At 30.2% G+C, this 23,846-nt stretch overlaps 1 protein-coding gene and 2 long non-coding RNA genes across 3 annotated transcripts in view; 2 read left to right on the top strand and 1 right to left on the bottom strand.

Annotated features, from left to right (window-relative positions):
• Positions 1 to 34: 34 nt before the first annotated feature.
• Positions 35 to 2,963, bottom strand: LOC149094318 (uncharacterized). Its single transcript, XR_016198175.1, has 3 exons — positions 2,107 to 2,963; positions 1,153 to 1,407; positions 35 to 1,086 (listed from the first exon to the last, which is right to left on the bottom strand). It is a non-coding gene; the product is annotated as an uncharacterized LOC149094318 (long non-coding RNA).
• Positions 2,964 to 7,203: 4,240 nt separating this feature from the next.
• LOC107370044 (uncharacterized) lies at positions 7,204 to 9,901 on the top strand. Its single transcript, XR_016197878.1, has 5 exons — positions 7,204 to 7,408; positions 7,664 to 8,239; positions 8,312 to 8,890; positions 9,098 to 9,505; positions 9,590 to 9,901. It is a non-coding gene; the product is annotated as an uncharacterized LOC107370044 (long non-coding RNA).
• A 4,428-nt stretch (positions 9,902 to 14,329) lies between these two features.
• Positions 14,330 to 23,846, top strand: part of TfAP-2 (transcription factor AP-2) — a 29,867-nt gene continuing 20,350 nt past the window's right edge. The window contains exon 1 of the mRNA XM_015937926.2: positions 14,330 to 14,471. Within this exon, the coding sequence (XP_015793412.1) occupies positions 14,436 to 14,471 (36 nt within the window). The 5' untranslated portion in view covers positions 14,330 to 14,435. The remainder of the gene's footprint in view (positions 14,472 to 23,846) is intronic.

Raw genomic sequence — 23,846 nt, 5'->3', positions numbered from 1 at the left:
TAATTTTACACTGAAACAGTGAAAAGAGAAAAGATGAAAACAAAGATTTGTAACAATTTATTTCGCATATACAATTTATTCAATTAATACTAAACACATTTGTGCCTTAATGTACCTTTAATGTGAATATCTCTGTGTGTGTTTTTTTGTACCTGTTAGCAACATTGGTTTTGTGCTTGAAAGACTTAGGGTTAGGCCAGGTAAAGTTAGTGATAATCATCATTGTCGTGGTAAGATTTATTACATTTGTAATGTTATTATCATTATCATTATGATTATTTATTTTACAGCTTCTAATTTAACATTAAAGAGCAAGAGAGCGAGAGAGAGAGAGAGAGTGAGAAAAAGGAGCAAAAAACAGGTAAAAAATGTTCATTTTAAAATGAATTATCATCATAATTTGAAGGAAAAGAAAAATTGTTCAAAGATTGTCAAATTTGGTAACGCCATCTTCGGAGATTTAAGAATCTCCCTGCTTTTACAATGCTGTAGCAGGCTAGCCGGTCCAGAGCGAGTACAACCTTTGCGAGGTAAATTAATTGAATTAATAGAAATGATAATTGCTCCAGTGAAACTTTCAATTATTAACAAGGTAAACTCTTTACTTTCTCTCTCTTCTTTCACTAATCATTATCACTTATTCCTTCTTTATCATCATCTCTTCACTTCAAATTTGTTGCCTTCTCTCTTACAGGAGCCTCCGAACACTTCAATTAATCTGTTGTAAAAAGTTGAAAAATATTGATAATTTTTTCTTCTCCTTCTTTTCCTTTGCCTGTTGTGAGTTGATGAAGAAAGATGAAAATTAAGATGAGGAGGATAAGATGAGAACGAGAAGAATGAGGAGGGCCAGTTGACTTTTCACTTTGACCATTATTTAATGCATTTTCATCCCATTAGTTATCTTCTGTCTATGAAAAGATCATTATATTTGGCCATTTTTCTCCTTGCTTTTTTACTTTGCTTACGCCATCATCATCATCATCATCTTCATCAGTAGCATCAATATCTTCACCATCGTCTTCTTGAATATCTTCTCAGGTTGATGATTAATGGTTATCTGGTCTTCCAAATAATCTTTCTTACCTAAGATAATGATGAAGAGAGGAAAAAAATTAGTTTCTGAGTTTTCTTTTGACTTTTTGTACTTACTCTTGTTAAATAATTTCAACCTGATTATATTACAATCTTATATCAATTTTAATTTCAACAATTGATTTTTCAGTTAATTCAATCAGGGTGGCCTTGATAGGAAGATAACAATTTTTGATTTTCTTTACCTTGCTGTTGATTTTTGTGTTGATAATAATGGTAACCATCAAGTGTAAACATTAATCTAATTTTAAATTCCACCAAACAAATAGTTTCAATATAGAAGCTCCGAATCCAAGTTTAATCATGATTCAGCTGAAAAAGAAAAAAAAGTATTGAATTAGCTCTAATTATCGATGTTATTGGGGTTGAGTTTTGCTTTTTTATTTGGTGGTTATTAAAACTTGGAATTGAAAGATATTATCTTTGATAGATTGATTGCAATGCATTGAGCTATTGATCATTGTCTTATTTGAGTTATTGCGCATTTTAATTCTGCCTGGTTAACATTATTTGATTTAAATTTGCCTGTTCCTTTGCTTGGTCAACTCTCTCAATGATAATACTCTTAAGGTGATTTTGGTTTGGACAAAATATAATTTAATTTGATGATCACACTGTTTGTCTCACCAATATAAAATGATAAGAATGATTTAATATATACTGAGTGAATCAATAATGCAAGGAAAAGGATTACAGGAACAAGAATAAAGTTTAAATTGAATTAGCAGCTATTAATTGAATTTGATTGAATTTCTTGTCTTATTAATATCAACTTGTTACCAACACACTAGCTGACCATCAGGTTTTCGTGGTACAACTAAATCAACTAGAATAATTTAATTGTGAGTAAAAGGAAGGGGAAAGATTATGTTAAATGATCAACATTATTGCAGTCTTTTGTTACTGTTATGATTATGAAAAAGGGTTAACGATTTGCTACTAGTGAGAAGCAGATGAAAATAAAAGCAATAAATCTAATTGAATAAACTACAATTAATATACTTGATATACCTTTTAATATTGATTTGAGCGCGATTGGACAATTGATAATGACAAATGATGATGACCAGGATGATAGTGGTGACGATAGGAAGGAAGGCAAAAAAGGAGTAAATAGCCAATATTTACCCTTTACAATTGCAAGGGTAAAAGAGAGGAGAAATAAAAAGGCCAACGGGATAATCAATTTGAGGTCAGTTTGTTGATCTAAACGATTAACCATTGAAGATGAACAATCTCAAATAATAGTGTACAACAAACTTATCACTATCATTATCTTCGTCAACTGTAGCTGTCTTTTTGATGGAAACAATTCTGTTTTCATTCAACCTTTTTTTTTGGTCTTTCTCCTTGTACACCATAACTGATTGAATCTCGACTGTATAACAATAAACTTATGTCCACTTGAAAGTTACACACTTCCCATCATCAACTCATCATTCTAATCATAATCAGTTGATGGTTTAAGCGTTTCTTTTATCCTTGTATAACCCTTAAGATTATCCAATGTCTTTTCTGGGTTCATGCTGCCAGTCCATACATCCAAAGTTGTAGGGTCATGAGAAAGAAGATGAAGAAAAAAATAAAATAAAAACAACAATAGCAGCATTAAAGGTGATGCGCCAAAATGGTAAGCCAGGGAAAATGATTATCCAACAGGAAGACTGGAATGGATGAGAAAAGAAGATGACAAACTGATGTGATGACAAAATTAGGATAAATTAAGACAAACATTGTCATCATAGTCTATTAATTAAAACAGTTAATTAATTCAAAAAAGCAAAAGTTAAAACAAAAAAAAGAAACGGTTAACCGTTACTAAGCATAAACAAAAGCGCACCAATCTTACAAAAAATTGTACCAACCAATCAGACGCAATTAGGGTGGGTGATTACATCGATTCATCGGTTGTAGTCGATAAATCGATGTTTTAATGAAATTTTGATTAAAACTGATTACCTAATTGTCCATCTCTAAATGCAATTAACTCTTATGACTGTCAAATGTTAAAATTGGAAAATTTAAAATGTCTTTTTAAATGAAATCACAAAAATGTAAAAATTGTTATTTAAAACATTTCATTCAATAGTAATTGAAATTGTTGAATCTTATATTAACATAATTCCGATCTGATCACTAAGTTAACCATTATTGTTGTTAAGAAGATAAGCAAATCAGTTCCTTTCTGATTAACATATAAATCTGATGGTGAAAAATGTTCAATTCTGAACGAGATTAACTCTAAATCTTATAATCAAAATTAATGTTGAAGCGCTGTTAACCTGAGACTATATTTATAATTATGGATAATCAAGTTGAATTAACATTGAAAATGATTAACAATCTTTCGTTACAATTGATTATGAATTAACACGCAATAAAAATTGCACCAGCAAACTAAATGTTATTAAATAATTTCCCAGAATCAACCTTAAATTATTGTTAAAATGACCAGAAGAAGATTAAATGTTGATAATTGACTTGAATTGATTGTCTCAATGGTTAATCGTTTTAATAATAATCATAATTGCAATCAAAGAGGAACCCCAAATACAGAAATACACTTTGAAAGGTTGAAAAGTCAGGTTAAGCAATTTAGCCTTTACAATGGATTTAATAAAATTAACCTTAACCTTAGATTTTAATGATCTAAATTGCATTAAATTGTTTCCTAAACACAAAATCTTAAACAAATTTTCAATCAATATTTAATGAACACTTTAATGAATACGTTAAGGTGCATTTTGATGTAATTTTTGGGTTTAATATGCTCTCAATAGTTTCATTTTGCTATTGATATTGATCTAAATTGCTTGTCTCTACAACAATTAAATTAAATTTTTGTTCATTTTCAACTAAACTTTTTCCTTCTATTTTTTGGTTGAAATGTTTCAAAAAAAGTAGACATTTTATTCAATAATAAAACATTGACTTGGTTTTTTGGTTGTTCATCCTCATCTTGATGATCAGACTTTAAAGCCTTCAGGCTTGTTCAACAATTTTCATTGTATTCAATTAGTTTGATCACAAAATTAAATTAAAAAATGAGATAAAAGGAGCGAGAAGAAGAAGAAGAAATTCGGAAATTGTATTGATCAATATTGAATTTGATTCTGGTGTTTGTAATCATCTTAACAGTTGACTGAGTTTTGTATCAGTCAGGTTTGACCATAAAAACAACGAGGCAAACCATCGACTCAGTGAACTGTCCAATGTTAAATGATGTGATTTGGAAAACGTTCAAATCTAATTTCCGATTTAATTTAAATCAATGAATCTGTAAATGACAAGCAATCAACTTTCAAATTGTCCAAAAGATGCAAAAAACAATTGGAAAAGCAGAAAGCGTTAAATAGCAACAATCAAACTGATAGTGAATGATTAACAGACTAATTGACTGCTAAAATAACCATTAAAATGGATTGTAATTAAAAATCATATTAATGGTTAAAAGTTAACCAAAGATTGAGTAAAATCAGGATAATGATTAGGTTGAAACTAATGAAATCAGAAATGATTAGATTTCAATATAAAGTTGAAAGGCTCAAACCCAATTTTAAGAGTGGGTTGAAATGTCATTAGACAGAATGTTTCAAATTATTGAGTTTCTGGATAAACTTTGATGACTTTTGAAAATCAATTTATCCTGAACATGATATTGATGATAATGATGGAAGAAAATATTTCAAGATTTGTCAAGAAAAATTGAAAACCAGAAGCTCAAAGAAGGTAAAAGCCAGCAAAAATGGATCCAAAAAGTTGATCATCTTTTCACTTGCAAATTACATTTTACCTTAAACTCAACTTATAATAATCTTTATCATGTTCACCTTTTCTGTGGGTGCAGTTCAGTTCAATCCCTAATTGATTAACATCGAGATTAACTTTGGATCAACTTGTTGATCAACTAATTATCAATTCAAAAGGCAATATAAAGCAAGAAAAAAGCATAAAAAGTTGAACTCTTGAATATTGGTAAAGTTAAATTTATTGTCGGCTGATCGGTTGATTAATGGTTGAAATGAATCCAAATTAGATCAGATTAAACTGATTAACATTAAAGTGAAATCAAAACCAACAAAGCAAAGTGAAAGATTTAACTGTTAATCGTTTATTGAAATTTGAATATATTTAAGTGATTGGATTGATTGTTGAATGTTGAAAGATGAATGAAATGTTTTTTTCACAGAAAATTCATTTTTAAGATGAAAATGATTTCCATTGCCTTTAAGGAGTTGTAATCGTGATCACCTGATTATTAGCAAATTAGGGAAGACAATGAATGTTTCATGTTCATCATGATCATCATCAACAGAATTATATACTCTATATATTTATCATTTATGAAAAGATGATGATTGAAGATGGTTAAAGATGAATATGTAAAAAAGACTGAATAGCAACATAAGAAATAACCATTTAATGGATTCTCCCGCAAGGTTAGGGTTACAATATTTGCTATTTCAAACTGAAAACATCAACAACAGGGAATGAAAAGTTTCCTGAACAAAAAGATTCTTCCATTATAATGATGATGATGATGATGATCAAGATGATAAGGATGAGGATGAGGATGAGGAAAGAGTTACCTTAGGGTAAATTGAATGAAATTTTTTTGTCTTGTGTTTGCATTCATTTTCATTTTACTTTTAGTTTTTTTCTTCTCATTCTTATGACTATTATTTTTTTTTCCTCTGCTTTTCATGATTTTTGCTGAACAATAATCATCTTCATTTCAACTGATTGTAGTTTTATTATTCATTATTATTCGCTATTATTAGCTTGTATTATAATGACAAAGTGTTGACACAAAATATATGTAAACAAGCGTTTGTTGTGAAGTAAGGAAATTTGAAAATGTTTTTAACTTGAAAAATTGTCAACAAGTTCATTTATTTTAATAATAATGGCAATCATTGTAATTGTTAAGATTACAATAGGAAACAATTGTGAAGGTAATTGTTTAATCAGCAGCAATTAAATCAGGAAAAGGTAAGACAATGCAAGAAAAGTAAAGATTTGTTTTTGTGAAAAGATGAAAGTGAAAGGATTGACAAAAGCAAATGTTTTTGTAAGAGAATTATATTTTTGATTTTGATTCAAATCACTTCTTTAATCATCTTCATGGATTGTAAATGATTGAGATGTGATTAGTGATAATTTGGTGGAAATAAATGCAATTGGTTTTGATTAAAAGCGCATATCAGTTGCTTAGTTGAGTGTGAAAATGTTTTACATCCAAACCTTTTCATATTGAAAGATATTACTAAATATGTATTATCAAATATCATTGCTTAGTTGACAAAAATATTTCCTCTTCCTTCATCATCTTCATCATCATCCAACTTTTGATCTTTTTTTCTCTTCTTCTTTCAGAATTGATCTTTTCTTACTGAACAGATGATGATAATAATAATGATGATGATGTAGGAGTATTGTGTGTTTGATCACAATTTAGGGGTTGAATAAGGTTTTAATAGCAGTTAGTAGTGAAGGTTTGAAAGAGGAAACAGATTATAAGATTGTCATTGATGAAGAAGATGAAGATGGAGATGATGATGATTATATAGGAGTTTTTTGTTCTTTTCATCTTCTCTCTTCTTCTGTATTTTGCTGTATTTCCCTAACATTGCTTTGGGCTATATTAGGAATCCGTCAAAGAATTACTTGGGAAAAAAAAGAAATTTCAAATCGACAAAAAAGGACAGAAAAGTTGACACACTATCTTCATCATTATTATTATCATTATTATTACTATTATTATTACATCGCCATTTCTTTCTGCTATCTGTTGTTGATTTTGATTCATCATTTCAAGTCTTTCATCTTCTATTATTAATACTGTGTATGATTTGCTTTTTTTGTTAACTTTCAATCCTTCCATTTACTTTCCTCTGTAATTATCTTATTATTCAATGAGCTTCATGTTCATTCAGCCTCTCTTTTCTGGTTCAATATTTATTAAACTTGGGCCTGTCTAAAGCTCTCATTTAAATACGATAATGTTAAAGGTTGATGATTAAATGCTTTTTTTGCAATTTACATCTTCAATCAATTTATGCTTTTATGCAATGCAAAGCTTAATATATGGCTGACCCCTTAAACGCAAGCAGATTTCTTTGTCAACATGCATTTTTAATTCGTTAAATTTTTTACTTTTATTGTGTATTAATAATTGTTTAATTATTTGTAGTTTAAAGTGTTTGTCTATAAATGTTCGTACATATTTATTATAAGTGATCTTATTTGTCGTTTTAACCTCAGAATGTGTTCCACTGACTCTGACCAGGAGAAGGATTGAGGTGTAGTGAAGGTGACCTTTTCATAGTCAACTTACAATGTCAAAATACCAATTAATAATCAATTTAACAAATAAACTATTAAATAAATAACTAATAAATAAAATCAAATTATTGAAATTAAATATGAAATCAAAACCTGGAATACAGGAAATTTATGAAAAATATATTCTTAGCAAGCAAAATCAAACACAACTAAATAACGCAGTCTAACACTACCTAATTAATAAATAATAATTCAACAAAATTATTTAATTTGAAAATATCAGTGTTGGCCATGTTGGGTGGTGGAGATGGTCGACCCCAGGACGTTTGCCTTGACCTTGGTCAAACTCAGGATGGCTATCTGAAGCCACTCAGCAAGGAAGTCAGCAATACTCAAAGAGATTAGCTCAAATTAAACAATATACTTAATCAACATGGACCTGAACAAAAGGATTTAATAAAAGGACCTAAACAATTTAATAATTTTATTAATCCATTAATCAAATAATTATGTAAATTTTTTTATTGTCTTTTGTAAACTTAAGCGGTGGAATGTACCGCTATGGGTGTGATTTTTTTGTAAAAACACCAGATGGAATTTCTCTATGACCGAGTTTTTCCGCCTCGACCCTCTGTCGGGCAAAACTGTAATAAGTTTGCTTTTGCTTTAATAAATTGTCTTGGAGTTTCTATTGTTGTTTACGTGTGTTTTTGGTTAATTATTTAATTGTTAATTTTGTTCATATCTTATAAACTTAATCAGTTCGTTATTTGAAATGTGATTTGTTCAATGTATCTATTATTGTTACAATTTAGCCTAATTTTTGTGCATTTATTAATGTCTCAAGTTAGATCTTGTGGTAAGCTTTGTTATTTAATGCGTGTTCAGCTTCCATTATTATTAGACTAAAAGATTTTGTTATTTTTTTCAGGCCTACAATCATTATTATTATAACGATTGGTTCATGTTAATTAGAGCAGGATTGTGTTGGCTTCATTTGGCAGTCTAGAGATTTATTGTGATAATTTGGATTTCGTGCTTTTTCAAAGATTCAAACTCAGCATTACACTGGAATAATTTTTGTATTGAAGTCATTTTATTTACTTTTTTTTAAAAAAAAGTTGAATCAAAGATTGGCATTTTTGGTTTCTCATATGAGCGAATGGAGTTTTCAATGAAATGATAATCAGGAAAAAGGTTGATCCTCAAGTCAAGATGATGATATGATCCACTTGACTTTTAAGATGGTTTGCTGGGATCTCGTTAAATACACAAACACCCATTCCAATTCACATTCTTGCTACTTCAATATCAATTGGGAAAGAAATCTTTTCTCAAATCTCATCTATTGACTTTTATCCTCATCATCCAACAAATCTTTCATCTTGCAACTTTATTTGTTTACATCATATACTACATGAACAGGGTTTCCACTATATGAGAAACTCATCATGCTCCTTTCATCGTCATCCAATGAAGAACTAATATGTTACTTATATTATGCTCTTAAGTACGTATTTTACTTGTTGATGAAACGCGTGTTCCTATCAACCTTTCTACCTCCTTATCCTCCCTTCCGCCCTCCTTGCGTACTCCTTCATGCCTTTACCTCTTACCGCGTAGCACGTGTCAAAAGGCAACAAGAAGCTTATTTTGTTTTTTTCATTTTAATCTCACTCTTGTCTCTCTCTCTCTCATTTTGTTTACTTTAACCTAGCTAAACCTTTATTTATTCACCATCTTGTCTTGTGGTCAAATGTTTGACCTTTCAGCTTTAAACTTTGACAATTTAATCACAACACACCAATAACGCACCCAGATGAGTGGCCTTAACCCGAAAAATAAACAAGAACCGAACGAGGAGAAGCAATCCAATGAACCAGTTAATCTAAAAGCAAGTGAAGATACAATGTTACAAAAAAAGTCATCTCATAATGGCGAAAAGAATCATGGAAATAATTTATTCCCACGAATTTAAAAACAATACTCAGGCTAATAATAATATCAATTGATGAAAGGATGAGGAGGACAAATGGATAAAATTAAAGTTGAATGATATAAAAATGAAAGTGTGCTGAAGAGTCAATTGAAACAAATTGAAAGCAAGTTAAAAATGAAAAAAGAGGTAATATTGATACATTCACATTTCAATAATATTTATCTTATATTCATATATTTATTCATTTTTTTGCTTCTCTTCCTTTATTAGCATTTTTCAAGTATTGATCCAATTTTGGTAAAGCAAACGATTTACAATTATGAGTGGATATACCTCAAAATGGACGTCATGCTGCGATTTTTGATATTTCATCATTATAATGATATACATCTAATTGGCATATTTAGAGTTTGTTTTCATTTGCCGATGAAATTCAGTTTACGATAAGTGCTAAATGGATTTAACATTTATTAATATGTAATATTTAATGGTTATGAATCAAGATAAATAAGCAGGTTACAGGCGTTTGCACTCCATTGTTATTAATACTATTATTATTACATATCTGTATTTGTATTTTCATCAACAGGGAGCCTATTTTTACTCATTTTATAGTTGAAAAAAATATTTGACTCAATGAAAAAGATGAACTGAGACACACTTTGCTCTCTTAAAGGTATACATATATGTCACACAAATGTATCATCATCCAATTATGATCAATAATTTTGTGATGAGAAAAAAAAGGAAGACTAATAATAGAGAATGATTACAGTGATGACAGTGATAACAAGATTTTAGTTATGAATAAATGATGAGAATGAAAATTCTCCTCCTTTCCTTTTCTTTGTGATTATGACAAGGAAACAGTTGGTATTAGACAGTGACATTTAACAACTAATCAAGATGATAATCAACAATTAGCATTGCTAATCAAACACTTGGCAACAATTAGGATAAAAGACAAATAGATCAACACACACTCACAAAATAAATGGGTAACAATGAAGTGAAAACTGACCCTTTTTTTGCGTACCACATAATGTGTGGGTGACACTTGAAAACAAGTTGAGCCGAAAGGTTGTCGGTTTAAACCAAAAAGTAAATCATCAATTAAAATAGCGATAATCAATATAAATCAGTTAAAAACTGAATGTAATTAATCGCTGAAATGATAAAACAAAAGGCAAACCAAACTAGCGACATCCAGCAGAGTTACAAGCGATTCCCATAAAGCGCACTTTTCAAGCAACCCATTGTCACCCATTGTTAACCCAATCATTGATGTCAATTACCTAATATGTGATTAAATGTGTAAGCAAAAGATATGATCAGAATTTCAAGATAATATGAGATAACAGTAAAATAAGCCATCTAAAAGAGCTAAAGAAGCAGTCAATACAAAAGTGGGTAACCTTGATGAAGGTCAACAACCAAATGAACGATATGCTTGAGGCTTTTGTTGTTAGAGAGTGAAAAAAATAGCATCCAAAAATGCCTTACGGTTAAAGAACCGGAAATATTATGACCACACCTTTGCAAGATTATTATAAACAACAAGTAACGGTACAGTGAAAATCAAAGTGAACGTAAATAGCACGTTCTAGTAGTAAGTAGTAAGTAGTAGTAGTTGTAAGAGATGATCATGATGATAATAATAATCATAATCATCATGAGTACACACATAATATTAAATCAATAGCAGTAAATACATATAAATAACCTGTGGGTAAAAAAAGCTGATGATCTTTATGGGGCATTTTAACGACTAGACGTTACTGCTTCAAGGCTTGGTTTTTTGTGTGTGTGTGAGTGTTACTACTTTGGCTTGTTGATGCTTCTGTTATCTGTTGGCTTTAAGCGAGATGATGATGGCTGATGATGATGAACGCCTTAAAGGAGATGATAACCTTGAAAAATATTACTAAATCCAATTGGTCAAAGTGTAATATTTATTTTATCCCAATAAACTTGAATGAATAACTTTAAAGGTAACATTGGTTTGCTTTAAGAAAATCCCTAAAAATGGTCTTTCCTCGGTTCCTTATTTTCTTGCTACTTCATCCAAACTGTACTTTTTTGTTCATTCTTTTTTCTTCTTTTCCATCATTATCTTCTTCTTTCCCGCAAGGTCTTCAGCCTCCTCCTTCACCTTGTTCATCACTCTCACTCATGATGTAACTTGAATGGCCGCAGGTGAATCAGTTTTTTGCTGCTTCAAACCGCACTTTCATAATATCATGTATGTATGTATATCTTTAGTTTGCTGGGTTAACATTTCTTCTTCTTCTTCTTTCCTTCATCTTTCAGGGCTTTTCCTTTGGCTTTTCACTGGTCAGTATTGAATCAGACTGGTTAACGGCACTGCGAAACAGAAAGAGAAAGAAATATGTTACAAGAGTGAGAATTTTGTAGTAAAAAAATTTACAAACATTGCCAAAGGATAGTTACTTACTAATATAATCATTACATTCATACACAGTGTAACACTTTTCATTCATCAAAAAGAGATGTAACCTAAAGAAATGTTTTTTTTATTTCATCCTTTTTTCATCGCAAATTTGCTTTGCACCCAAATTTTAGTCATTTTTCACCCTTTAAATCATTATCCTGTATTAAGTCACATTTCTGGGTTTTCAAGTTTAAACCATCATGCTTATGGAGATGATTACAGATAAAGATCAATGAAATTTCTCAAGAGTTGAAGATGATCAAAAATGTCAATAAGATGTTCAATTGCATTTTTGCATTTGCTTTTTTTCACTTCACTTTGCTTCATTTTTATCATCATCTGAATCAGGATCATTGCTTTTTGTGAATTTAGTTTCACCACTTCATCTTGATTTCAATCTTCATGTTGAATGAGAATGTCAAAATTGCCTTTCTGCTGATGGAAGAGAGGAAAGAAAAGGATCCAAAAATTGAATGACTGTAATAGACTTTCTTCTTCTTCATCAGCTGATGCTGGTGAAAAAAAGAGGCAAAAAGGGATCATTTAGATTGATGATAAATGATGAAGTTGACAGACAAAGACGACATTTTTATCGTGACCTGAAAAATATATATAAAAACGTGTAATAACTTGAAATGCAAGGTGATGGAAGAAGCTGGATAAAAGATGGAAAGATTCAGATTTCTGTTTTTTTCTTCTTCTTCTCCATTGACAAGCCATTCTGATGCGTTTGTCTGATATCAATTTGTTCAAATTTTTTTGCCTTTTTTTGCACCATCAAATTTCGCTCATCATCATCATCATCATCTATCCTTTCCTTTAAATACATTTTATCATCCATCACCAATCAAGGTAAAACTTAATTTGACATTAAACGCAAACCTGAGCAACAGCATAAATATAAGCATCACAAAAAAAGTGACTTTTCAATGAGAAAAAAATATTACTCTAAAAATGCAAATAAGAGGCAAAAAATGTTGAAAAGGTTGAAGTAAAAGAAGGAGAAAAAGATAGAAATGAAAATCAATTGATAATCATGATATAAGCCATGAAAAAGCGTGACCCAACAAATTGATAGCAAATCAAAATGTTCAATTTGTTTTGCATTTAAATGTTGAATGAAACAAGAATAGGAATGATTATTATGATGGAAATACATAAATACATAAAGAAAATGATGAAAAAAATTTGTATCCAAAAAATGAGCTTATAATGTTGAAGAGAGGAAGAGAGAGAAAGAGATGAAAAGTAGTTACAAAGAAGTAAAAGATGATGAGAATGATGAAGTTGATGATAATATAAGTACAATAACAATGTACCGTTAGAGTCTCCGCCTTGAGAAATACAAATGCAACCAATAAGAGGAAAGGCGATGATGGATCGATATAGTGAGTTTCAATGAGACTTGGCAAGGTTCAGTGTACAGTGAACATTGAGTAAAATTGAGACTAACCAGAGTCAGAGTAAGGTTAAGAGTAAGGCTTGGAGTAAGACTTGACAGTGGCAGGAGTGGGTGGAGAAGGAGGATCAAGATTATGTGAATGAGTGAGGGAGTGAGTGGATGATGCGCGATACCTGAACTTGATTAGGATGAGGATCATGATGATAAAGATATAGGATAACAATAAGGAACCTCCCTTAAGGCAACAAACAAAAAACAAGTAAAGCAAAGCAAAGATATTGCCATTTTTGTCTCTTGATGAAAATTGTGTTCCTCTTTCTCTTTCCTCGATCATCATCATCATCATTTGTCCAAAAAGCCTTTCTTTTCTCTCTCTTTTTTCTTCCTGTGCGCTTTGCTTTTCCCTTTATTGCCCCTTCTGTGTTCAACCAGAGACAACAAACGCCTTTGGAGGTGAGGTCAACATTGAATTCATCTTATTGGGAGTCATGACGAGGGTTGAACCATACAGACTCTGTTCGTAACTGTGAATCTGTGTCTGTCTTTCACTGTCTCTGTGCTCTGTGTGTCTACTTGCTGTGAGTGTGGTTCATCCAGATTCCATGAAATCATCATTATAATCATCTGTAACAAGAAAGACAAAAAAGAAAGGATAAGATTGAGAGTGGAAAAAAATGGAGCAAAGAAGAAGAAAAATGATGATCAACATTTTTTCATATCCAACGTAACTCTGTTACACTTTTCATCTCACTTTTTACATACTTACATATATTATATTATTATTATATTTATATTATTCTTATGATTCTTATGAACATAACAACCTCAAGAGCTTTTCTCATGTGTTTCATTTTAATTATCATCAGCTTTCAATTAATCTGTTCATCATAATAACCATCTTCATCACCCAACACCACCATCTTATTAAACGGAACAACAATAAGATTGAAAGATCAGTTTAAATCTTATCCTCAAACCAGCTTCAGCTTTAACCAGACAAATTAAATGTGGACAAATTCAACAGCAACAATTAAATTTAAATTGTTGACCAGCAAATTGATAAACTCTGTGAGTGTGTTTTAAATTGTGTTGTTACCAGCCAAGTAAAGGATAATTTTACAAAAAACAAAAGTAAAGTTGACCAAATAATTGAACTGCAAACGTTTCATTGAGTGGCAATCAAATTGCTTTCTGTTAATTTGCAACCTTAATCAATCTGAAAGACAAAATTAACAGGTTAGAAGAAAACAATTCACACAAAAATGTCTTTCCTTACCTTGGAATCCTGCTCTTGGCAGGTAAGTAATTTAATCTAAATTAAATTTGATTAATTTTTTACCACTTTTCTTTTGATAGTTTGACTATCTAAATTTATTAACCCAAACTATTATCATTAGCATTATCATGGTCATTATATGCTACGAACTGAAGAGTAATCAAGTAAATATAAAAGACTAACAAATATAACAAGTAATATTAACTATTATTAACTAACAACTTGTTATTACTTTATCATTAACATTTATCATGGTTACGATTATTTATAAACATAATTATCGTTATTAATATTATATATTTCTTTCTGGTTCCTTTTATGCAACAAATCATAATCAGTTCACAATAATCGTAACAATCAATTGATCACGATTAATAACTGATTTATCAAAAAGGGAAAAGGAAAGCAAAATATTATTGAAACAAATTGTTTCAATTGTGAACACAAATGAATATTTGAAAGATGAAAAATCTTCTTCTTCCAAAATCATTGGATAAATTGCAAGATAAGTGCTGAATGCTGTTACCCTCAAGGTTTCGTTGCAACGAAATAAGACCAACGATTTAACATCAACTTATTTCGCTTTCAACCAACAGCTTAAGGCCATTTTCAAAACTAAAGGAGGAGCAATGAGCAGCAAATTTCAAGGTTTAAACAGAGTAAAACAAAAACAAAAATGAAATGCGAACAAGAAAATTCTGTAAATGATAAACAGTCAACATTGATTCAGATAGTTGAAAGGTTGAATGTTTTCCTTCAAATAATTGTCTGCAATCGATAATAATTGCTAATTGTTTAGCAATTCCCAGACAATGAAGTTTCCATTGAAAAGACCATTTATTTTCTTGTTATCTATTTATCTCACAATTTCAATGTTTCTCAGCAAGATTGCGATTCCAACAATGAAATGTTAATAATGATCATTTCAATCGTCTTTGTTGATCGAATTTCATTCATCCAATTGTCTCGACATTTAAAAGATCAAACCTTTTATCCATTTTGAGTAAGCTTTCAAAGCTTACAGCATTTGCTTGGACGTAACATTGAAAATTTAAATTCATCTTGAAAAGCATTTTGAATTGAAATTTTCATCAAACTTAATTGCAAGTTTATTGACTGAAAAATTGACTAATTTATGTATCGATATTTATCTTTCAATTTATGTCTCAATTTTTGTTGTTGCACTTGCTTGAAACAACGATATTAATGATAATAATAGCGATGCTGATGATGATATAAATTATCAGCATCTAATTGTAATGTTAATAACAGTGTTATGAAACTGATAATGAATTGATAGTTACTTTAAATTTACTGTCAACTTGTATAATCATAATGGCAATATTTTAGCCCAAAGGTAAACAATAAATACCTTTTAACATTACTGCAAGTTGAAGCAATCAGAGTTGAAATGTGAATTTTTGTTTTCTTCACATTTCAAAATATCGAAAAGAAGGCGAAAAAATTATTGAGAAAATAATAATTTCCGTTAAAATGATGACCTGCAAAGTAACATATTGAGTGTTGAAGATGAAAAAAAGGTTTTTCATTGTAAAGATGTAATACAAATCATAAATGTAACCAACAACGAGTAAACGCTGCTAATGATTACAATAATTTACAGCATTAATACTCACGGTTTGGTTGCCTAAGGCCAGTTTAAAGGCCAAAATCCGTACTAAACGCACTTCTATTATTACGTGTTAACCAAACTAAATGATTACAATGGATGACAAGAGTTGATGTTAACAAACCTTAAAATAGTTGTTGTTTCATTGTGATTTACAGTTCAAGATTGAATCAACACAAAAAAATAAGGTTTGAAGGAAAAGCTGAAGAAAAATGAAAAGAAAACGTTTTGATAAGATTCAGTGATATTATTAACACTTCATTCATTGATAAGTCCTATTAATATCACTCCCATAATATTATCATTACCATTGCTATTATTATCAGTTTTTGAATCAATAAAAGGCCAATACAGTTGAGAGAGATTAACATCTTTAACATCACCTTTTCTCATCATCTTCAGACTCTCTTTCATCCTTGTTAACACCTCAAGTAACAATTGATTTATAAATAAATGTGTGTATACACATGGGTTTATAAAGATAAAGATTGCTACTCAAGTGTAAAGGTAAAATAATTACAATCAATTGTAGTATCAACTAGTAAGTTATCCGATATCTTTTCATAGTTTTTTTTCATCCATTTGGTTCCTCTTCACGTCAATGTCACTTGTAACTCGAACACAGTGCAAAAGGACCAACAAATCGTACCAATTGGAGTGTGAAAAGTGTACTTGGCAATCAGCATGAAATATAAGCCAATTCAGAGATGATCATGGTGATGATAATGATCATCAAACCTTCGTGTGACTTCTTGTTTATCTGAAGGAAAAAAGAAGAGAGAAGACGATTAAAGCTAACCTCAAAATACACAATTTTCAGTATAAATATTATGGTTCAACACTTCACAATTAAATGATTGTAAAACTATCTATCTTTACCTGATTTGTATTATGTTTAACTGCTTTTCAAATTTATCCAACCGATTGTATCCATTGAAACTTAACTTTTGGTGCTGGTTTAAAGCTTTTTTGTCCTTCTCTTTGTCCAATTGACAATCAGTAAACATGAATCTAGAATGGAAATGCGTCTGTAAGAAAAATACACAAAAAATGAGTTTTTGTCTTGTTCATTGTGTGTAAGTAAGTCTTTTCAACTGTTGGTTTACTTTTCAACAAATTGTACAACAAGATGATGAGGAGGAAAAAGATGATCAAAATGACAACAGGGAAACTTACCTGTCCATTTTAACCTATTATTAAGTTTGCAAGATACTTCAAGATGAAAGAGAAAGAAAAAAGAATTAGATTTTTCTTCTTTCATCACATCTTCATCTTTATTTACTTCATCATCTTATATAACTTTCAAGTCGCTTTACTTGTCTCATTCAATTACCACGAGAAGCTTCATAGGATAAAAAAAACTTAATACTTGTAAGTCTATAAATACTGAATATCTTTTAAAAGATGATGTTGGATGAGGATAAAAAAGCTCAAGAGTTGAACAGTTTGACAAGATCAAGATTTAGACTTTAAAAAAGATGTTTCACACTTTTCTTCTTCTTCCTCTCTTTCATCCTCTTTGTGTCTTCTTTATCTGTATTGAATAGAAGAAGAAATTAGAATTGTGACTTTAAATTAGACCAATTTAGGATAATCATTTAGATATTTAAATTATTATGCTAATAAATTGAGCTGTTGCTTCAAGTTTATTGAATGGTCATTTTGTTTACCTTTTGCCAATGTTAATCCAAACTGATTCATATTTACATTACAACGGCGTTTTGTAGTCAAAATGGTCTATTGATCCATGTACATGTGGCCACAATTGAATGACAACAAAAAAGTGAACCTGAAAAAATACAAATATGCATATTAATAATGTTATTGGCAACAATGGATGAGAATCTTGACTCAAAGTCAAATTATAATTGAAATGGTTTACCGTTTCAAGAACAAATTAACCAAATTAAATGGTTAGATTAGGACCCACATCCGGCTTATTTGATTTACTGAGAGATTTAGAGGGAATCACAATCCATCCAAAATGAGGTCAAAGGTAGAGTAAAGAGATGAACATCAAAATTGTCAACTGATTGAGAGTTTACTTTATATCTTTATCAGGTAAGTTATTATCCTGATCCAGTATTTAACCATAAAAAATGTATAATCATTCAGTGTTTCCTTTATTGTACCAGAAAATTACTTGAATCTCAAGTATTAACAGCAAGCAGCAGCAAAAAAAGCATCGAATCCAGTTGTTGGTTGATCATTTAAGTGATGATGAACCAATAACGTACCCAACAGAATTGGTCAGCTAAATGATGATGATAAAGTTACCTTATAGGTAATTATTTTAGCCATAAAAAAAGGTACAAGAGGATGTTATCATGGTTATAATGATGAGACTCAATAAGATTTGATCTCATTTCGTCTTTTAGCTTTTCCTATTCACCATTATTTTCATGCTTTTTTTTTCTCGGCAATCATTTTTTTCTTTCTGTTCCATCATCATCACCATCCTCATGATCATCATCATCAACAGCAGCAGCAGCAGCAGCAGCAGAAGCATCAGAATCTCTTCTTTTCCCAGTAATTCTAATCATCTTTTTCTTTCTTTCCATATTCCATCAGCTCTAGTCATTTCATGATGTTACTCCTTGTATTATTGTTGTTGATGTTGTTGGCGTTGTTGTTGATGATGATGATGCCTTAGGCGTATCTTTATCTTTACATTATATAGGATTCGTCTTCTGTGTTTCATCCTTTGCTGATCTTTTCATCATCTTTGATCATCTTTGTTCATCTTCCCATCTCCTTGTGAAACAAATAAACACTGAACAAATGGTATAACAGCTAAAATGTCATTCAGTTACACTTTGCGCTTTTCCTTCTCTTCTCCATCTTCTTGGTCTAATCTTTTTTAATCAGTTGTCCATTTTGATAAAAATGTTTCCATCCAATGATTTGACCAGTTTCATTACATTTAATATAAATGACATTTCCATCAATTTATCCCGTAATCATTTTTACTCCCGTCCATTCAATTGATATTACCTGTAATGATAGAGAGTAATAAACCTTTCATTAGTCAAGTAAAAGTCAATAAATATTATAATGTTAATAAATTGAAGTAAAAGGAGGAAAAAAGTTGAATCTCATCAAATCAGAATGAAAATATTAAATTCATTTTAACATTTACCTTTCAAAATAAACAAAAATGACAACAACAAGAAGAAGAAATGTTTCAATTGTTTATCATCAAAATTCATGTTTTTTTGCAATTTGTTCAATCTTTCATGTTCATTGATTCATAACAATTGTTGATGAAACTTAGTAACAACAAAAGAGATGAAAAAAAGGATGAAAATGAAAGGAAGGAATATGATTTGTCAAGAAAATTTATTCTTGCTTTAAGAATGGAAAAGGATGGAAAAAAATTCCCATATTTTCCATGTTTGTATATAGCGAAAAAGAAAGTTGCTTTTCAGGGAAAAAAGGGTTTTCTCTCAAATTTTGTTTCTATAATTCATCTTTCTTCCTATAAAACAGACCTATTATCATCTCTCGATTCACCTTCATTATCATCATTATTATCAACACAATTTCATCTTGTTCATCAACAAAAAGCTTTCATCCTTTTCATCATAATTTTCATGTCATTTTTCTTTCATCAGCATCCTTTTTCCGTCTCATTACAACCTCATCATCCTCATTCTCATCCCTAATCATCTTGATTCCTCCTTATATTCAGCAACTTCAAATTACTGTGAAACTTTCACACTTAGTTAGATAATCTTGCTTCTTTTTCCTCTCCTCATCATCATCTGTTAAAATAGTGTTAAAAGCAGAAATTGTGTTTTAAATTAAATCATCTTACGCCATGTTTATCATCATTGATTGCAATCAAATTTCCATTAACAATAACCAGTCAACAAGAAAAAATAATTTTGAATATTGTTCATGTTGAGATTCAAGTTGAAATGGTTTCTGTTTGAGGTTAAGCATTATTTAAAATTGATAATCAATTAGTTGACTAATATTGTTACAAATGGTTGTCATTGACTAACATTTTGACTTGGTTTCAATTTTTTTTTCAACGGTTGACCATTCACTTTGAATGTTCACTGATTCACCTAAAGGCAAGGTCGTTTCATCATAACGATTGAGATGATGATGAGGATGCTGAAGAGGTTAGCCAGATGAAAAAGGATGAAGATGAAGTTTGCTTTTTGATGAGTAAACAGTATTCATCCTTTTTCTGGTTCCCTTAGGCTGTTTAAACTTCAACCTAGATTTAGATTATTTTCATTTCACAATTTGTTAGTTAATGGTCACCATTGGAAATGATTAGTGTATTGATTAATATTTTAAATGATGACAATCAACACAGTTAAATGTAATTTGATTGCTAAAAATGATTCTCAATCATTAATGAACTCAACAGTTAAATTGTAACATTTAACTTGAATTAGCAAAAAATGATGTTAATAGTTTTCATCTTTGCTGCATTTTTAGTCCAATCACTTTGATAATCATCCAAAATGTATTCATATGTTCAACAATCAACTGGAAAACAATTTGTGATTAATTGAGAAATTGAACAACATTAAGAAAAACTATTAACATTAGTTAGTTAATTAATTAAATGTGGTTGCTGGTCAAGTTAAATGTCGATCAATCACAAAACTAAATGGTAAAGTTAATGGCTAATCGTGATTAAAGTGTTATTACAAGTTAATGATTAACCATTCGATGTTTAATCAATTTCACAGTAGAAACTGTTTTGTCAGTAATAAAAGCTTTTCTTGTTCAAGTTAATATCATCAAATAATATCAATTATTGAATGATAATTTTACCTTCAAACCTTTCATTTTGATTGCAAAAATGGTTAAAATTAACTTTAACCATTTCGTTCAATTCATTTGATATTCATTTTTAAGGTAATTTTGAAAATTGAAAGCAAAAATGAAATGTATATCTTAAAGATGTGATGAAATAAAATGAACAAAATGCATTAAATTTACATCAATTTATATTATATCAATAAATATCTGGCTATAATAGATGCGAGAATGAAAAGGTTGAAATTCAATCAATCAATATCAATCATCTAAATTAAGGTAACTTTGTAACCTAAAATGTTGTTAAGACGTAGTTATGTGACAAGGAAACATGAAGATGAACAAAAACAACAAAATAATATCTTATCATTGAGAAGTTAAGTGAGTAAATGAATGAATTAAAATGAACAATAATCGTTTTTACAGGTAAAAAAAGAGGCAAAAATAAGATGATAATGATGATGATGATGATGAAGGTAAAACTCGCCAAGATTGATCGTGAAAGTGAAAGAAAGAACAAGAAAAGGAAACTAAATGTTGATCTATTTTGTTCATCATTTTTGTTACGCATTTTTCTGGATAATATTTAAGGGTAAACAAGATGAAAAATCTTGTGAGATCTTTAATTTTCTAATAATGATTGATTATTATTGATTGTTAACCTTTTTTCTTGCTCATCCTCATCTTATTGACCATCAAAAGAAAGAAGAAGAGGAAGAAGAAGAAGAAGAAGAAGAAGTAAACAACAAAAAGGAAAACCAATGAACACTTTGAATTATCATTATCGTTATTATTTAAGGTAAAAACAACAAAATTGAAGCAATATTTTTCTGCTAAATTTGTTTCTATTTATCGATCCATTGTGATACCTTTAGACTGCATTCAATGATAATAATTAAATTAGTAACTGACTTTGGATGAACAACGAACAAAAAAAAAATAATTCAAAACATGTTCATTGTTAACTTGTCTGCCGTACTTTGGTAGACTTAAATTGATGACCTTAACTAACCATGAGCCACATAATTAGAGAGCACCCAAAGGTAACTCATGTAGTTACACTTTTAAAGTCACCAATTGTAATGATAATGGTAATAAGAGGAGAAGCAGAAACGATGACCAGCTCAACGCCCTCTGACCATTTACCTTAATCAACTTTAAACTCGACCTCACAGAGGGCAATTTACCCATTAACGTTTTTCCTGTTTAACATTCAGTCAATCACGAACATCAACGTTAAATTAACGAAAATTTTCCAATCATTTTGGCTTTTCTCTTCTCTCCTTTGCTTTCAATTTGCTTTTTAAAATTTACTTTGTCTTTACATTTTGCATTCCCTTTGAACCAAACGTCGAAATGATAGTTTTGCTCATTTAGTTTCCAAATGATTATCATTCATAACAACCATAATGATAATGATGATGAAGGAACAATTGATCAAACATGAAGAAATGATCAACAAAAATCTGGAAGAAACAAAGAAAAAGAAGAAAAATGAGAAATTTGGAAAAATTTTCAAGGTAAACATAAAAAGGTAATATTTAGAAAGACAAATCACATTAAGATTTTCAATTAAGGCTCAATGGCCCTTTACTATTATCATCATCATGCTCTTCTCGTGATTCTCATCTTCTCCTTTATTCTGAATACGTGTGTGATCTTCCTCTTTATCTTCCCTACTAATATGTAGGAGAAATGAAGTGGGTGAGATGATGAAGATAGGGTAAGAAAAGAGCTAATTGATTGGCTGTCATAAGAAGAAAATAAGTAAATGATCAATGATTAAAGGTAAAGAAATTAGAGGAACGAATGATTATCCACGCGGTTTCACTTGAAAATGACCTTAGTTTGCCTTTTTTTTCCTCTCTCTTCATCTTGTTCATCTTTTTTCCTCTCTTCTTGTTTCACTCACTCCTTGCCTTTTTTTCATCTTCACTTATCCTTCCATCATCATTTGCTATGCCTCTTGAGTCAAATATTATATCATTTCTATAGCATATAACTCATTACAATATTCATGAGGCTGAGTTATGTAAAGGTTGATATATCATTGTACAATAATAATGTACAATGATGATGATAATCATCAATTCATCCTGAAATTGTGGTTAACTTGCAATCAATGTTCCTGTTGGTAATTTTGCTGATGGTTCAAGTTGAAAGTGGAGACACCAAATGGGCTTTGATTTAATTTAATTTTCACCGCTTTCGCTTGACACTGTTTGTGGCCTCCAAATTATTATCATATTATTATGCACATTATTTAAAAAAAGGGTAAATTATACGCTCTATTAGGTATTACACCGAGTGTCCCACTCCACAGGGATCATCACATCAAAATTATATCACTAAATATAAATATAATATATAGTCCCTGTTAACAAGCTTTTCATGGTTATTTGTCTGTTCAATCATCTTTTACAGACCATTTTATCATCTAGTCAAATAATAATATAAACATTACTGTGTTTTTGGACTAACTTGAGATGATGTTTTTGTTGATGGTGATGATGAAGGATAAAGATGAAAAAAAAGATGTCGCTCATGTTATCCATGGTTATAAAGTAGATTGAGTGAGCATAAAAAAAGGTTTTTCACGGTTTGATTAAGTCGTCTTTGGAGACCATTTATGCTTTGACACGAGTTATTGGGCTTTAAACGCCTTCCTCATTAACCACATAACCGTATAAGAGGAGAGCCTGAAAACAGAGAGGAATAAAGATGAGGAATGAAAAAGATGAAAGTTATCAAGTCCCAAAGTGACAGACTTTGTTGGACTAAATTTACTCTTCATTTTGATCCACAAAAATTCAATATACGCTTTTCCCTTGGGTTTCACTCCGGAACTCAAACATCAATACGAGAAGAGGGGAAACTCCAGCGAGAGTATTTATCAGCTTCTCTTCCTTCATCATCTTTGTTAGTCTTCAATCTAGAAATAAATATTACCAGCAAATTGGAAAATATAAATGTATATATATATTA

Source organism: Tetranychus urticae, chromosome 1, assembly GCF_039701765.1.
Source record: "Tetranychus urticae isolate SD_2017Ah chromosome 1, NJAU_TeUrti_SD_1.0, whole genome shotgun sequence".
Taxonomy (NCBI): domain Eukaryota; kingdom Metazoa; phylum Arthropoda; class Arachnida; order Trombidiformes; family Tetranychidae; genus Tetranychus; species Tetranychus urticae.
Note: the sequence above shows the minus strand (reverse complement) of the source record. Positions and strands in the feature narration are given on the sequence as shown.